The sequence below is a fragment of the Musa acuminata genome, chromosome BXJ1-1 (genome assembly GCF_036884655.1).
Source record: "Musa acuminata AAA Group cultivar baxijiao chromosome BXJ1-1, Cavendish_Baxijiao_AAA, whole genome shotgun sequence".
Lineage (NCBI taxonomy): Eukaryota > Viridiplantae > Streptophyta > Magnoliopsida > Zingiberales > Musaceae > Musa > Musa acuminata.
This window is the reverse complement of record NC_088327.1, coordinates 12,776,705-12,795,711: the sequence shown is the minus strand read 5'-3', so window position 1 is coordinate 12,795,711 and position 19,007 is coordinate 12,776,705. Positions and strand designations below refer to the sequence as shown.

General features: G+C 43.1%; 1 protein-coding gene across 1 annotated transcript; it reads left to right on the top strand.

Moving 5' to 3' along the window:
• The first annotated feature begins 12,478 nt into the window (after window positions 1-12,478).
• LOC135679244 (probable CCR4-associated factor 1 homolog 11) lies at window positions 12,479-13,342 on the top strand. Its single transcript, XM_065192763.1, has one exon. The coding sequence runs from the start codon at window positions 12,479-12,481 to the stop codon at window positions 13,340-13,342; it is 864 nt and encodes a 287-aa protein (XP_065048835.1).
• The last annotated feature ends 5,665 nt before the right edge of the window (window positions 13,343-19,007 follow it).

The window sequence follows — 19,007 nt, the reverse complement described above, 5'->3', positions numbered from 1 at the left end:
GGTAGTCTTTAGACATGAATCTTTTAGGTTGTATCATATACAACTCCTCGAGGTTGCTATTGAGGAACGTAGTTTTCACGTCCATCTGCCATATCTCGTAATCATAGTGTACTGTAATAGCCAATAGAATTTGGATGAATTTTAGTATGGCTATGGGTGAGAAGGTTTTATCATAGTCAACACCTTGCCTTTGGCGATACCCCTTAGCCACTAGCCTTGCTTTATAGGTCTCTATCTTTCGATCTATTTCGATCTTTTTCTTGAAGATCCACTTGCAACCAATGGGTACAAATCCCTCGGGTGCTTCAACTAGATTCCAAACCTTGTTGGAGTACATGTAATCCATCTCAAAATTCATGGCTTCTTGCCACTTCCCGGAGTCTATACTCATAATAGTCTCCTCGTGTGTCTGAGGATCAATATCCTCAATATCCTGTCCTTTAACACGTCTCACATATCTCTCAAGAAAATTAGATACTCTATCGGACCTACGTGAAGTCAGAACTTGTGTGCTAGGTACTTGAGCAGACTCGGGCTATGGAGTGGTGCTTGAGCTAGGTTCTCCAACCTCGCTCAACTCTATCATACTCTCACTATCTCCGCCAAGAATGTGTTCTTTCTCAAGGAACACCGCTCTCTTAGCTACAAAGACTTTTTGGTCCTTGGGATGAGAGAAATAATACCCATAAGTTTCCTTGGAGTATCCCACAAACTTGCACCACTCCGTCCTTGATTTTAACTTATTAGGGTTATATCTTTTAACGTGGGCAAGGCAGCCCCAAATCTTAACAACCTTAAAATCAGACTTCTTTCTTTTCCATATCTTATATGGTGTAGATACTACTGGCTTAATTGAAACTCTGTTCAGAAGGTAAGCTACGATTTTTAGGGCGTATCCCGAGAATAAGATTGGTAGGTTAGCGAAACCCATCATGGATCACACCATGTCTAACAGTGTACGATTCCTCCTTTCAGATACATCATTGAGTTGAGATGTATAAGGAGGTGTCCATTGGGATAGAATCCCATGGTCCTTGAGAAATTGAGTGAACTCTTTACTCAAGTACTCACCTCCTCGATCTAATCGAAGAGTCTTGATACTCTTTCCAATCTGGTTCTCTACTTCATTCTTATACTCTTTAAATTTCTCAAAGGCCTCAGACTTGTATTTAATCAAGTTTATATCTTCATACCGTGAGAAATCATCAGTAAAAGTAATAAAGTACGAGTAACCACCTATGGCATGATATCACGGGACTTAGCTGGTTTTGCCTAAGTCGTGCGGCACCCTTGCGTGTCCTTCCGCAAAGGTTAGCCTTCCCGAAGCCTCCCATTGTCCCTTAGGACCAACAAGGATCAACACAACTCAGCCAACCCCACACTAGAGTCAGAGTCATTAGTGAGTTGAAGCAGCATGGCGGATCAAAGGTTCGACTACTCAAAAACAGCAGTGGAGAGCAATTGGGAGCCAAGAGGCGTATTGCAGCTGGAGCGGAAGATTGAAGACTCAGCAAAGGCGAGGAGTTGCAGTGTTCACAAAGGCTTCGACGAGGATGTCGAAGGAATAACTGGGGGAGAATGTCACGGATAAACTTCTAAACAAGATGTTTGATGTAATGCTTATGTATGTCCGTGTCTTTTGATATATTCATGCTTTGTACAACATGTAGAGGGATGACCGAAGGCTTAATAGTCTCATTTTAGTTATGTTGGTAGCCACTTTAGGCTTGTAAATAAAGGTTGTGTTATGTGGACACGTGTGGGAGATTTTTGGTCTATAATGGACCATTTTACCCTTTGTTGTGCAACTGTTCAGAGCTTGTAAAGTCTGATTGTAATTTGCATTTTCTATGAAGTATTTTTAGAGATGTTTGCTTGTGGATCCCGAGTGAGGCATTCTCTCTAACTCGTTCTCTCTTTTGTTGGTCCTAAGGGACAATGGGAGGCATCAGGGAGGCTGACCTTTGCGGATGGACATGCAAGGGTGCCGCACGACTTAGGCAAAACCAGCTAAGTCCGTGACAAATGGTATCAGAGTGGGACAAGCACTCATAGAAACACTTAGCATGCAAACGTGGGGGACCTAGCGGAGCTGCGTTGAGGGCAGTCAGCACACGCATGACCGTTTGAGGGAAAACAGGCATAAAGATGTAGGGAAAAAGGAGTTGCTCGGAGGAGCGGGCATCTGACATTGGCATTCAGAGGAATGGCCAACCCTTTGCGCAAGAGGCACCACAAAAATAAGCAAGCTTGGAAGAATGCAAAGCGCACAAAGGTTGGGATGGCTGAGTTTGAGCTATGGCTCAACGTTGACAACTATACTTGATGGTGCTCAAGGCAAGCGAGGCGCTTGGTAAAGGATGAGACCATCCAAGGTGGAATGATTTGCTCAGCGATCGAAAGAGTTGTGCAAAGCTCATAGAGGTGAGAGGAATTGCTAACTCAAAGAATTCGGTACTCATGCATGGGCTTGTATGCGGACGATGGAATATTCGCGGCCATCCCAAGGCGATCGAAACTCGGCGCCATGGAGCATTAAAACTTTCTCTTCGGCATGTGAAGGATACGTCCGTAGGAGACAGAAGTGTGCAACAAGTTCAGCATGTTGCTAGGCCTTGAGTGGTGTAACGGGGGCTGTATTGACGTGGAGTCACAATCTAGCAAGTGCGTTTGCAGGAGGCAGAACAATGCACAGTTTGTTCAGCAGATCGGAGTAGTCCAAGGGGATGGTGGTCTCTGAAACGAAGAGAGATGTTGCTCCAATGGGACAGTTATCCAGGAGGGATAAGCCAACTCTCTAGAGGGAGAATCATGTGAGACGGACCTCACATGTTGAGGAGGAGGAGTACCTCAACAAACAACAACTCCACGAAGCTCAATGGACTGAGCAAGCGGTGAGGAGTCGCCGCATGATCTCACTTGAGAGAATGCATTGGTGGATGCATTGCGAGATCAAGTGGGGGAGTGACCCAAAGCAACTTAAATGAAGGCACACTTGGAGTCGATATGGAGATCGGACTCAAGGGAGGGCTGACCCGTGGAATGGTGGGCGTGAGGGCCACCATCAACTCAATGCAAAAACGAGGAGCGGAGTAACTTGGGTGTAACTTGGCGAAGTACCCAAGTCGCATGAAGGGAGCCAGCATAGAAGTTGGAACATGGAGCAGAGGCACAGTGCTTTCCTTAGACAGAGGTCAAGGACATGAACTCTTGCAGAGGCAAGAGTAGGATCATGTTGTTCCATGGGTCCTTCGTTCTAACGGAGCGGACTCATCTTACACGGTGCCAAAGACGAAGGGAGTTTCTGGACATATGCACCTTATCTTGGAAAAGCATTTGATGGAGGAACTAAGGAGACTCAATTTGCGGAGGTGAAGTTGGGTTCAGAAGTTCTTAGCACGGGGCAAGAGGATGCAGAGGCGGGTACTCTTGAAGAATATGCCACGGTGTTGCAAATCAAGTTGCTGGGCAGGAAGTGGTGAGTAGTGGAGATTGTGCTGGTAGGGGCAGAGGCCGAGGATCCAGACAATAGGGAACTAATTGCAGCAAAGTCAGGGGACTTTAGGAGCTACTAGGCGACGGACTGTCCTAGAGCGGTGCTTCATCTAGGTGTGACTCAAGAGTGGGTGGATGAAGGTCGATTGCCAAAGGAGCGAACAAAATCGAAGGTGGAAGAGACCCTACGATGTATTGGCAGAGGCCACACATGAAGGGTTCACAATTCGAGTTCATCCCACAAGGATCAGAATGCAATAGAGATGTCACCAAGAGGCGACATGGTGCAGCGGATTGTGGTGGAACAGTTCGTGGCAATGCGATACACATGACATAGTCCTGTGAGGGACTAGATCATATGGAGGTATGATCGGGAGCTACTAGAAGCTCCACTTCGGTGAACAACACGACAGCAAGAAGGGCTGTGGATTCAAGGAGTGAACGCCATGGTACCGCAGAGGCGGGTCTTCTGTGCGTGCATCGAATTTTTGCATCGGATGAAAACCTTGGTCATCAGCATATGGGGGCTGGGTTCCACAAAGGGAAAAGTTTGAATGCAAGTACTAGTGAGTCCCATGGGAGGGACTTGATCATATAGAGGTATGATCGAAGCAGCTAGAGAGTTGGACTACTCCAGAGCTCATATTCGCTTATGGGAGCCCGGCATATCAGAGGATAAGGTCGAGTAAGCGAACATTGCTACCAAGGAAGCTAAGGAGAACAGAATCAGTGCAAACCCTATAATGCGATGGCAGAGGCCATGCATAGGAGTTGCAGTCTGTCTTTCCATCGACCAAAGGGAGCTGCTTGGAGAACACAGAGGTGTTGAAGCAGGGGGTCGAAAGAGGCGAGGAAGCGACGACAAGTCCAGAGGGACTTAGCTACCCAAAATCAAGCATCAGTTAGAATGGAGGTGGACTCAAAGGAGTGCCATGGAGACATATCTACTGATCATGAAGAAAAGGGATGCAGATGCGAGGCGATGGATAGTAGGGCCATGGGCATGGCAGCGCCATGGTACCACAGAGGCGGGACTTCCGTGAAAGTCATTGATCCCTTGCTCTCATGGAGGGAGAGCGTTTGGTCATGAAAGGGGCCGAGGAGGTAGAGCATGCAGAGGCAAACTCCAAGTACCGAGACAAGGCTGAAGGGCAGAGGCCAAGGAACTTCGTAAGACCGGTGTTAATGAGTTTCTCATCAAGATAGCTAAAAATGAAGGACTTCGGGTCATGCAAGAGTGCACGACCAAGGAACGAAGCAGGTAGTATGCGGTGCTGTACCTTCGCTACTCAGGGGAGTAGGCCGCAGGGTTGATGGAGAAGACGGTACAATCCCAGAGGCGACCACATCTATTAGAGAATTACTCCAAGTTGGAGTGAAAACTTCTTGCATTCCAGAAGTTCAATGGCATTGAGAAGGTGAATCATAGTAGCTAACTCAACGCAAGGAGTGCAAACACTTCAAGTGCTTCAGAAGTGTGAGCAAAGAGCAGGCGAAGGCAAGTAACTAGCTCGATGCATGGAGTACAACCTCGAGGAGGCGGGCGAAATTAAGTAACCTTTGTCTTCTCAACTCTTAAGAGAATGGGCGAAACCGAGTACCCCAATTCTCTTATCTATCCAACAGAGGAGCTCTGCACATGTTCAAAGACCCTTCGAAGATAATGGAAGACAATAGTTGTCAAATCCTCACCAACGGTGATCAGTGCTACTGAGAGTAGATTGTCCGCTTCATTTCTTAACAAAATGCCAATCTAAAGCGGAAGTGATGTGAACCTACTTGGAAGTGACAACTAAGTTAAAGAAGAGTCAATGGACAAATTTTGTGGAGGAAGGACCCAAAACTTCAGAAAGTTTGCGAGATGATGCTCGTTAAAGCTCCAACAAGCATCCACCCAGTTCAAGCAGCATGAGACATTTGAGAGACTAGCGCGGTAAGGATGGTCTTTTCCTTCATCTGGAGGATCCATAGGAACCAAGAAGGATCAACACAACTCAGCCAACCTCACACTAGAGTCAGAGTCATTGGCGAGTTGAAGCAGCATGACGAATCAAAGGTTCGACTACTCAAAAACAGCAGTAGAGAGCAGTTGGGAGCCAAGAGGCGCATTACAACTAGAGCGGAAGATTGAAGACTCAGCAAAGGCGAGGAGTTGTAGTGTTCACAAAGGCTTCGACGAGGACATCGAAGGAATAACTAGGGGAGAATGTCACGGACAAACTTCTAAACAGGATGTTTGATGTAATGCTTATGTATGTCTGTATCTTTTGATATGTTCATGCTTTGTACAGCATGTACAGGGACAACCGAAGGCTTAATAGTCTCATTTTAGTTAGGTTGGTAGCCGCTTTAGGCTTGTAAATAAAGGTTGTGTCATGTGGACACGTGTGAGAGATTTTTGATCTATAATGGACCATTTTACCCTTTGTTGTGCAACTGTTCAGAGCTTGTAAAGTCTGTTTGTAATTTGCATTGTCTATAAAGTGTTTTCAGAGATGTTTGCTTGTGGATCCCGAGTGAGGCATTCTCTCTAACCCGTTCTCTCTTTTGTTGGTCCTAAGGGACAATGGGAGGCTTCGGGGAGGCTGACATTTGCGGACGGACACGTAAGGGTGCCGCACGACTTAGGCAAAACTAGCTAAGTCCGTGACAATAAGTTGACATGGGTCCATATACATCATTGTGTATGAGTTCCAACATCTTAGTGGCTCTCTCTCCAGTTCCATTAAAAGGAGAGCTGGTTAGTTTTCCATGAAGCCAAGGCTCGCAAGTTGCATATGACTCAAAATTAAATGGATCTAGATATCCATCCTTTAGCAACTTTTCGATCATTCTCTCATGGATGTGGCCTAGCTTGCAATGTCACAGGTATGCACTATTCAACTCATCTCGTTTCTTATTGGACACACTTACATTCATGATTTGTGGAGCAATATCTAGTATAAATAAGCCATTATGCAATATTCCTCACGCCAATATCCTAGTCTTTTTTTTCAGAATCTATAACAAAGTACAAATGTGATAAGCACTACCAATATCGAATACCCATGCACTATTACAAAAATCTGATAATTGGAGACTGATCGTGGATGTACCTAAAGCTTCTCCAAGCTTCTGTTTAGCCCTCTCTGTAAGGTACTCGTTACAGTTCCTCTTCCAGTGCCCATCTTTGTTGTAGTGGAAGCACTGTCCTTTGTTCATTGCCGGGTCTTTCTTAGCAACCTTTGCTTTACCCGGCTTACCCTTGCCCTTGCCCTTCTTAAGGGACTTTTTTACTTTTATTTTCTTTCTGGTCTCACTAGTATAGAGAACTAGCTTATCTTTCTTAACAGTGCTCTTTGCCTCCCTCAATATATTGAGGAGCTCACGGAGAGTTACCTCAAACTTGTTCATATTAAAATTCATTATGAACTGTGAAAAAGAATCTAGTAGGGATTGAAGCATAAAATCCATATATAGGTTATCCTCTAGGACCATTCATAGACCTGTGAGTGTCTCTATCCACTCAATCATCTTTAGAATATAGTTCTGAACCAGTGTCCCCTTAGTCATCCTAGTGCAGAAGAGGCTTTTGGGCATCTCATATCGTTGAATCCTTCATTGTTCCTCAAACAGTTTGCGGTTATGTAGGAGAATAAATCTGGAATCCATCTTTTCATGTTGTCTCTATAACTCAGGAGTCATGGAGCCCAACATGTAACATTGAGCAAGAGTGGACTTATTTATGTACTTCACGTAATGAGCAATCTCATCCTTGCTTGCCCCTTGCTCGGGCATAGGCATCACTGTATCAAGGACGTACATGATTTTCTTCGTCGTGAGAATAATTCTCAAGTTGTTGAGCCAATTCGTATAATTTGAACCAGTGAGGTGGTTGACATCAAGTCTGCCACGTAAGGGATTTAAAAGCGATATTTTCTGAAAATAAAGATGTAGTAAAAATAAATAACATGCAGATTTTATAAAAAATAAACAAATAAGATATGGACTTTTATCTTAATCTACTCCCACTATTTTACTAGCGAGTCATATGACACCAATAGAAGTCTCTGATAGACTTCTAGTGGGGATCGGGATCCAATCAACATCTTAGTGTAACCTCGAGGGACTCGACCAATCACAATAAGCCCAAAAAGTAGGCAACTCCTATCGATCATAACTCCTTACAATTCTCATAATGTTCGACCTCCGAACCACCATGGTCTCAAGAGACTCGACCAACCATGATGTTTGGTTAAGTCAACACCATTGTTACAAGATGAGTCTAATTCGTTGATATACCCTAGAAGGACTCGACCAAGCATACAATATCCTCAGGTCACCGGTGACATCTCTATGTTATAGGCAAGATAGTGAGTTGTGATATAGGTGAGCCTCGAGGGACTCGACCAACTCAACATACATTGAGAATCGATCCATACCTATAACAATGGAATGCCACTTAGGTCAATCTAATTGTCTCATATTTACCGACTTAATATTATCGAGAGAGGGTATTTTGATTTGGTCTCCTAATATGACTAATATGACATGTCACACATATACATATTTAATATATATTTACATCGCATGCAATATATATATATATATATATATATATAGTAGGTGTACAAGCAATCACACATCACATGAACAATCACACTAGATGATCATGGACCACAACCTAATGTGATAAGGCCTGAGCCAGTGGGCCTAATCACTCACATCAAGATCTATGTGTGTAATGGTGCATCTCTATACCATGTGATCATCCATCTCGTTCTCATCAGTTCCGTCGGCATCTCGACGCATTTCCATGCATCGCGATCATCCGTCTCGGCCTCGTGGGTACCGCTATCGCTTCCATACTCCCGTTGCACCTCCTCATGTGATTACAACTTAATCATAGGCACACAGGCCCAACAATAAACAAGAAATAAAATGGAGGCTCGTAGACTCCAATAATAATAATCACAAGTACACACATATCGCACGGTCCATGATCATCCATCCACAAATCATACATCACATATACACATAATCATGTAGGACTACTAGATAATAATAATAATAATAATAATAATATTATTATTATTATTATTATTATTATTAATTAATTAAATATTTTAATTAATTAATATTTTTTGAAATTTGGGATATGTAGGAGATTTTCTAAATTTTGAGGGGTATTTTAATAATTTATGTAGAAGGATAGAATTTGGAATTTTTATAATTCCAAGGGGCAAAACTATCTTTTGCTAAAAACCTAACCCTCCCCATCTCCATTGCTATGCTATAGTTGCCACCACCCTATCGATAGCAATCGCTACAAGAGGGGGGGCAGCGGCGTCGCCTTTACCCTGACTGTTCGCTTGCGGGTGGCGCCGCCCCATGTGGGAGAGCACCTTTGCGGGCACCGCTGCGGGTGGCTCACCCGCGGGTGGCACAGCCCCTAGAGGGCGACCGCCACCATCCACAAGTGTCGCCCTTGTAGGCAGCTCACCCGCGGGCGAGTGCCGTTGCTGCAAGCGAGTCGCCCACGGGTTGCGCTGTAGCCGCAGGCAGTGCCCGTGAGCTGCCAACCCTTATCGGCCGCAAGCCTACTGCAAGCAGGTCATCAGCCGCTTGCTGTAAGCGCAGCGCTGGCGCTATGCTGCTTGCCTACGACTACCGCTGCAAGTGGCTGCACGCACGTAGATGGTAGCTTGACCACCGTTGCAGGTGGCTACATTCACACAGATGACAGCAAGCTACCAATTGCGAGGGCAGTAGCAATTTCTCTGATACTACTATTAGGAAATATTAGGGGCAACATCACATGCACAGCGGAAGAACATTAAAAATAAAATCCATAATTTCCCAAATATGTATTCATCGTTGTGCGAAGATTGGTATGCAAAATCTACGAAAATTAAAACTGCATATTTGAAAGATTATGTTACCTTGTAAGATCGTATATCGCTGCAGATATCTAGGAGAGGGTGAAGGAGGTCACGCGTCCTCCTCTCTAGCGGTGATCCACACAGTAGGGCTACGATGATACTCGTCAAGTCTCTAGGCTTACTATCTGAAGAGGAGAAGAGGAGAGGAGAATAGGAGGTTGCAATAAAAAATGCTCTAGCCTATGAACCATTGGTTTCTCCCTATTTATAGAGGTCCCCTGTCAACTTCACCCTAATAGATCCTGCCCTATTGGGTATTGGATCTCCATCCAACTACCCAAGGCTTGTTGAATTCATGAGACACATGAGGGCAATGAGGCTTGTTGACTTAAACCGCTCTCATTGACGGCGTTGAATACATGAGAAACATGAATGTCAAGGTGTGATGATTTGAACTGCTCACATAGGGGTTGTCAAATATCTAAGGGTGTTAACTATATAACAAATGAGGACGTCAAGGCGTGTTGACTTCAATTTTCTACATAAGTAGTGTTTAGATATATGAGTTGGGACTTGACCTGAACCACTTGTGTTGGTGGTGTCAAACACATGAATCATGCATCAACATTGTAATATGTCGACGTAGACCCACCACATAGACGATGTTGGATGCATGAGGGTATCATAGCTTGATGACTTAAATCACCTATATAGAGGGTGTCAAATGCATAAATCATGCATGGGCATCAAGGCTTCCTAACTTGAACTGCTCTAGCAAAAGGTATTAGATGCATGAGACACATAGACATGTGAGAGCATCACAACTTGTCAGCTCAAGTTCCATTGTAGAGCACGTGAGATGCATGACACGTGAGGGCATTACAACATGCTAATCAAACTACCTACATAGGGGATACTAGACGCATGAGACACTGGGCATTAGAGCATGCTGACTTGAATCGCCCACATAGGAATGTCATATACATGAAACACATAATGGCATTTGGGTATGTTATCTTGAGTCACTGCCATAGTGGGTATCACATGCATGTGATGCTTATAGGATCATAGCGTGTTGAGTTGAATAACATGTATAGGGAGTGTTGAATGTATAAGAGGCATCAGAGCATCAAAAGTATATTAATTTGATTCACCTATTTTGGTTTTGTTGATCATACGAGACACACGAGGATAGTGAAATTTGACGAGTTGAATGACTCGTATCGGGTGTATTGGAACATGAGACATATCAGAGTCAAGACATGTCAATTTGAGCTAGTCACATAAGGGGTATAAGATTTCCGAGGGCATCTAATACATAAGGCGCATGAGGGTATTTAAGCTTGTTAACTTGAACTATCCATCTAAAAATTATCGAAAACATAAGACACATGAGGTCCTAACATCACGAAATCGCCTAACTAGATAGTTTGAAATTATGAAATACATAAGGTATTAGGGTTTACCGACTTAAACCACTTACAGTGTTGAACTAATGATTCCTATTAAGAAATTGGAGCTTATTGATTTGAATTGCTAATAAATAGGGTTACTAACTCATGAGACATGAATCAATTCAATGGATGTCAAATGAAAATAGGGGCTCTTAAGTAAAAAAAAAAGAGACAATCAATGGCTTTTTATAAATAATTAAATTGGTAGGTGTAAAAACAGAAACAACTGACTACATGCAATTTTGGTAAAAACAAATGAGAAAGTAAAATCCTCGGGACCGACTAACGCATGAGAGACACCATATCAGCTGGCCAACTTTTCGGGGTGACTCGACCAAATCGGGCGAGAATGCGTTTACCACACGTTGCCTATTTGGCCGCTTATTTGTCATCTGCCACTCTCTCTGGGTTCTTCCTGCATCTCCCCTCTCTCTCCCGCCACCGTGGTGGCAGAAGAAGGAATCCGTGGTTGGAGGAGCTGAGCTGCCGAGATGCACAATACATCGCCGCCCGCCTACGTTCCCATCTCCGCCTACCCCGATCCAGCGCCCGTGCCCCCATCGCGGCCTTCCGTCTCGGAGGCTCGCCCTTCTCCGGCCCCCGCGCCTACGTTCCCTCTTTTTGATACATAAAGAGGGAAAAGAATTATTTCACATTAACAGATTTTTTCCAACACAATTGATATCTTTCTTATTCCAAGTGATGATACTTAGGCATGAAATGGAAGTATGATTAGAATGGGGTTGCATCTACCAAGTCAGCCAATAGATTTATATATAAGCTTGAAAGGTTTGACATCTTCCTACTATGCTAAGGGTGAAGGTCTTTTGTTGAAAGTTAATCGCAGCGTCGCTCCTAATCTTAGATAGATCGACCAAAATGGGTATTGAAAATACTAGCAACTGCCTTTTGTGTTTGGAAAAAAAAAAAAAAGGAATTATTAATCATATTTTCCCACATGGCATGTTTTTCAAAATTATATGGAATATATGTGAACAAAGAATTAGAAGTATTTCCCTAATTGGTTAAAGGGGCAGGCAATTGCACGAGGAAGGGAAGGATTTGAAGCAATGGGTTAATATGATGTGGTCTAGTGAGAGACAAAGTTGCGGCCTTTGTCCTCGATCATCAAGGAAACCAAAACACGGAACGAATGGAAGGGAAATGGATGTCAAATACATGTGGAATAGGAAAGCCCTAATTAAACCATTGTGGGAGGCACAACTTAATATTGATCGGTCTAGAATTAATGACGATGATGAGCAGTAAAATTAATCCATTGTGGTAGGTGAGGAATAAAATGAGGGATAAGCTGAGAAAGTTGGTGAATCACACATATTTTTGGTAGAGAAGGGAAGGGAATTAATGAAGTAGCAAGGTTAATATGGAACGTAGAACCAATTGCTAGGCAAACAATTTTTGGTGATGAAAGGGAGCTAGCAATGTAGGCAATACAAAATGAATAGAAAAAGTAATAATTATAACATCGTCCGAATACAATGAATAATGTTAGAAATCTGTGTTATGCGTCGGGAAATCGTCTATATAAACACCAAAGAGGGTGACCCCAAAGTACATACACTACTGCTAGTGAAGAGAGAGAGCGCGAAAGCGAAAGAGAAAGCGAAGGAGAAAGAGAAAGCGACAGAGAGAGTGGTGCAGCTTGCCATGGCCATCAACGTGGGGAAGGCAAACCTTGTGGAGCACTTGGAGCTCATCCTCAGTCTCCGTGGCTCCTACCCGATAGTGGCAATCGATACGGAGTTCCCGGGGTTCATTCGCGACACCCCTCGCAATGCCACCGAAGAAGAAAGATACAATGACGTGAAGCACAACGTGGATAACATGCACCTGATCCAGCTGGGCGTCGCCTTGTTCGACGAAGGCGGCAACACCCCATGGCCGGGGTGCTGTTGGCAGTTCAATTTTTCGGATTTCGATCCCGATGTGGATGCTTCCTCTCCCGACTCCATCGAGTTGTTGACACAGAGCGGGCACGACTTCCAGCAATACCGACGACACGGCATCGACGCGCGGCGGTGCGCCTATCTGGTATGCGTGAAGCTCTTCGGCCAACCCTACAGCTCCAGGTATGTTACGTTTCACGGACTCTACGACGTGGCTTTTGTGATAAAGATGATCACCCGAGCCCCACTGCCCAACACCTTGAACGAGTTCTCTGATTTGGTGAGGACCATCTTCGGCCAGATTTATGATCTCAAATATATATCTCGATTTTGTGGAGGACTGCGTCGGGGAGAGATTGGTTTGGTGGGACTATCAAGGTTATTGAACTTTGAACCCGTAGGGATCCGTCACCAAGCAGCATATGACAGTCTACTAATTGGGGCACTCTTCAACGAAATGAAGCAACGAAGGCATAACGTAGAGGACGACAGATCTGCATCGGTCCTCTATGGTATAGAGAATAGATGCGTCGAGAACAGGAGGACTCGAAGGATTGACCGCAGAGGTTGGCCTTACGCAAGACGGCAGCAACACCGCTTGGCTGCCATGGGGTTGGCGGTTTAATTTAGTACATGTACGATCTGCATGTCCTAAAAGAATGTGCTCAGCAGCACGTACTACTGCTGCGGCCACCAGAAGTCGATGAGACGACAACGATGCATGCGCACCGGTGCTCGTGCGTATCCGATGTATGCAAGCATGGGAAACAAACAGTACTCGACGACGCACCAACGAGCCCTACAGGTCTACTGCTCAGGGCAATCTTCATCGAGGTGAAGCATGCAACAAAGTTGCCCACAAGAACGATCAAGGATACATGACATATTTTTTTGTACGTATTTGCAACAGGTACACGAACAGCCTATGGAATTAAAATGCAATTGTAGTACCTAATTCTGTCAAATATGTTCAAAAAAACACATTTGTTTGACCTATTACAGTTGAGAAATATGTTTCTGTATCATACAACTCTTAATACTTGTTGCGTCTATAAAGATTCTTGTCTATTTAATTTGGGCAAGTTACTTGCATTTACTCTTTCCGATGATAGAAGCTCCTCATGATTTTTCAAAATGATTCAAACTTGGGTAAGATCCTCATGATTCAAACTTCCTGATAAACCTTGATCATATGGTAGCAGAAAAACCATTGGTGTTAATCTATGCTAATTCGATAAAGTAAAATCCCAACATCATCTAGCACGCTGCAGTTTGAAATTTTAGAAAAAAAAATAGAACATCCAATTTAAACTGAAATTAATAGTAGAAAATCATATATCATATGAAAAAAAAGAAGTAACGATATTATTCAGCCATAATGTATATAAAAAATACAAATTGAATAAATTTTATCCTTACGGATGTAATACATTTTAGGTGTATAATATCTTCAAAATATAATACTTTCACGACTTACCAAACTAATTTCTTCTCGGTATCAATTTTTTTTTTTTATAATAGTTCTCTTCAATTTCAAATTTTGTAGAAAGTTTTAATCGGTATGAAAGTTTTGTTACATATATCATGAACCATAGGATTCACTAGCTTGTATCCGTGGGGAAATAGCTCAAGTGTCAAGCAGTTGGGCAGTCAAAACAGAGAGGAACTTTTTCTTATTTTTCTCAGTAAATAATGAACACAAAAAAAGATCATCAACTGCACACGTTTAGTATCTAAAAAAAGAATATCAATTTCATTTTAATTTTCTGAATACTGTAAAAGAACGAGTCTTGTCGTGGATTAAGTCTTCGATTTGGCATGGATGCAAATGAAAATTGCTGCAGATCTCTATCAGAAAATGTCAAGTGGACTCCATCGTCCATTTCGAGGGACATTTTCTTGACACTGAGGATGATATATTTGATGAAAAGAATAGAAGATAAGAACAATTACTGAAGAAGCTTTTTTGAAGAAGTGAAGAAGCTTTATTGAAGAAATAAAAAATGCTTCAATACATTAACATGTTCTCTCTTCTATTTATACAGATTAGGAGAAAGGATTTTCCTCGACAGAATAGAGAGATTTCCTCATATAGTTGGGGAAATCTTATCTTCTATCATGCCCCTGCAAGATGGTGCTATTATTGCGATTGCTGTTGCTATGAGGGCACAGGCGTTCCCTTCGTTCTGCAGTGGCGTTGGTCGCTGGCCGAAGACAAGGGCGAAGCTTCGCTTTTCTCAGCAACGTTGGTCGCTGACTAAAGGCAAGAGCGAAACTTCGCTTTTCTCACTGCTCTGATACCATGATGGAAAGAATAGAAGATAAGAACAATTATTGAAGAAGCTTTATTGAAAAAGAGAAAAAGCTTTAGCTTTATTGAAGAAATGAAAATGCTTCAATACATTAACATGTTATCTCTCATACAAATTAGGAGAAAGGATTTCCCTCAACAGAATAGAGGATTTTCCTTAATAGAATAGAGAGATTTCCTCATATAGTTGGGGAAATCTTATCTTCTATCATGCCCTGGATCGATGCAAAGAATGATTTACAAGCGAGAGACTTCGTGAGTAGGGCAAGAGCAGATCGCTGCTACTGTTGCGATTGCTGTTGTTGTGAGGGCACAGGCGTTCCCTTCATTCTCCTTAAATCCGCCCTTCGTTCTCCTTAAGTCCATCGACTGTTGGCAGATCAGCGAAGATAGCAAAGGCTACCGCGATGAGGAAGATGAGGATTGGCCGTGGAGCCTCTTAGGAATGTGACTGCAGCGGCGTTGGTCACTGGCCGAAAACAAGGGCGAAGCTTCGCTTTTCTCAACAACGTTGGTCGCTGGCCAAAGGCAAGAGCGAAACTTCACTTTTCTCACTGCTCTGATACCATGATGGAAAGAATAGAAGATAAGAACAATTATTGAAGAAGCTTTATTGAAGAAGAGAAGAAGCTTTAGCTTTATTGAAGAAATGAAAATGCTTCAATACATTAACATGTTCTCTCTCATACAAATTAGGAGAAAGGATTTCCCTCAATAGAATAGAGGATTTTCCTCAACAGAATAGAGAGATTTCCTCATATAGTTGTGAAAATCTTATCTTCTATCATGACCCCACAAGATGGTGCTCCTGATAAGGATACCAATCTTGGATCGATGCAAAGAATGATTTACAAGTGAGAGACTTCGTGAGTAGGGCAAGAGCAGATCACTGCTACTGTTGTGATTGCTGTTGCTGTGAGGGCACAGGCGTTCCCTTCATTCTCCATAAATCCGCCCTTCGTTCTCCTTAAGTCCACTGACTGTTGGCAGATCAGCGAAGACAGCGAAGGCTACCGCAGTGAGGAAGATGAGGATTGGTCGTGGAGCCTCTTAGGAATGTGGCTGCAGCGGCGTTAGTCTTTTCTCAACGACATTGGTCGTTGGCCAAAGGCAAGAGCGAAACTTGAAGAAGCTTTATTGAAGAAGTGAAGAAGCTTTATTGAAGAAATGAAAAATGCTTCAATACATTAACATGTTCCCTCTAAATTAAACCGCCAACCCCATGGCAGCCAAGGGGTGTTGCTGCCGTCTTGGGTAAGGCCAACCTCTGCGGTCAATCCTTCGAGTCCTGTTCTCGACACTTCTATTATCTATACCATAGAGGACTGATGCAGATCTGTTGTCCTCTATGTCATGCCTTCGTTGCTTCATTTTGTTGAAGAGTGCCCCAATTAGTAGACTGTCATATGCTGCTTTGTGACGGATCCCTACGGGTTCAAAGTTCAATAACCTTGATAGTCCCACCAAACCAATCTCTCCCTGAGGAAGTCCTCCACAAAATCGAGATATATATTTGAGATCATAAATCTGGCCAAAGATGGTCCTCACCAAATTAGAGAAGTCGTTCAATGTGTTGGGCAGTGGGGCTCGGGTGATCATCTTTATCACAAATGCCACGTCGTAGAGTCCATGAAACGTAACATACTTGGAGCTGTAGGGTTGGCAGAAGAGCTTCATGCATACTAGATATGTGCACCGCTGCGCGTCGATACCGTGTCATCGATTTGTAGGGCATCTATGACCCCGATAGGTGCGGGTGCTAGTGGTGGTTGAGATATCGGTCGTGGTTGCGATGACAAGATAGTCTATTGACTTAGTTGGGACAAGAGCGGAGCGATTGCCTGCATTATGCTTGTGAGCGCCTACACTTGGTTCATGATGTTCAATAATGCCTTTGCAGGGACAACCAAGTGCCTCATATTCATCCTCGGAGGTGAGAGTTCTAAGTCATTGAATAGAGGCCAGTAATACCCTAGTGTTTGAGTGGAGGTGGTTGCATCCAATTGGGGAAAGGAGGGTAGCTGCCCATTTGTGTAAAGGTGCTATAGATTGGGGGTAGAGTTTCTTCACTGGAGCACTCAATCTTTGCACTATTAAAGTAGCCTCCCATTTGTGTAAAGGGTTCATGGGCGGATATTCCTACTATATTCAAGGTCCTCCTTCTAGTTCCAAATTGTTAAGGATTCAAGGATTCAAGGATTCAAAGATATATGATCTCCCTAGGTAATATAATCTTTCATATACACAGTTTTAAGTTTCTCGATTTTTGTGCATCAATCTTCACACGACAATGAACACATCTTTTGAGAAATTAGGGATTTTGTTTTTAATATTCTTTCGCTGCGCATGTGATATCGCCCCTAGATTTTCCAACACATAGGCGGACATTCCTATGATATTCAATGCCCTCCATCTAGTGCCAAATTATTGAGGGGATGCATCATCGACGGTCGAGTCAGCCCAGCTTGGTCTTGTCCCAAAGGCGTAGAGACATCCGAGGAACCCTTGTGGCAGTCCTAGCGCGACTAAGGTGGTCTTCGCATAACCTTGACCTATCCGAGGTGGTCTTGAGGTCAGGCCGAGGTGGGCTTTTTGGTGGGTTATTATGTAAAGTTAGCGTCAGGAGGAATTTTCTAACCCGACTCCTCCAATGCATAAGTTAGTTCCGAAAATTACATAGGGTGTGAGAGGTTTTTGGAAAAAGGTCCGACTCCTGGGCCGACACTAGGGGTCGGCTTTTATACCTGACCAACTAAGGAGATCCTCCATAATAGCCCCAACGTCTCCCTTGTTTTGTCTGTAGGGGTGATATGTTCAAACGACCTCCTATGAACTATTGTCCATGGGGGCCGATAGAGAGATAAATAGGCCCGAACAACCTCCATGAATTGTTGGCCACGGAAGTCGATAGGGCCAGTCCAAATGGCCTCTCGTGGATTATTATGCATAGAAATCGACAAACCATAACCACCCACCACGTTATTTCCTTGTGGGTGATTCGACTTTTTTCTTCAATGTTAGCGCTTTTAGAATGATTAGTTGGTGGATGGTGATTGGTTACTAAAATATGTTCTATCAAACTTTATTAACTTAGAAGATGGGAATGCTCATGAATTTCATCTTAATTATTGCATTAGTATTGGAAGGAAAAAATTATTTCTTATGCTGTGGTTTATTCATGATAAAAGCAATATTACATAGATATCAATGTAGCAAAGGTTATATTATGAGGTTGTCTAATATTAGAACTTAATTGTGAATGAAATATGTCTGATAGCAGCGATCAAATGGTCAAATGATTAACCCATGTGATAAATCATAAGAGGTGTGCAATAATTTTGATACAAAATTAGAAGAAAACATCCTATTCCATAGCACAATATTCATCTCTAATACCATAATTATTGTTGTCTATTTTAGAAAACAATTAAATGAGACATTTTTTTTTTTTAATCTCAAATGGATGCATTTTATGGAATGAGGAGACAACGCTTTGGTTGCCCAAATAAGAGTGTCAAACTCATGAGATGTGTGAGGGAATTGAGGCTTGTTGACATTAACTACCTGCATTAGGTTTGTTGGATGCATGAGATGCTTCAAAGTTGAGGCATTCCAACTTGAACCACTCGTATAGGATTGTCAAACATATGAGAGGGTGTTAGATGCACAAGGATGTGAGAGCGAGCTAACTTCAACCACCCATGTAGCATGTGTAGACGCATTGGACATGAAAGTGTTAATCGGTGTCGAATGCATGAGAGGCATGCTAGTGTTGAGGCATATTGACTTTAAGAATCTACTAGTAGCTATCAGACATGTGAAATGTTTGAGGGTGTCATGATGTGTGGACTTGGACCACTTGTAAAGGAAGTGTTAAACATATAAGACATACAAGAGTATCTTGGAATGCCAAGGTGAACCACCTCTACAAAGGTTTCAAACACATAAGACTTATGAGGGTATCATTGCATGTGGACTT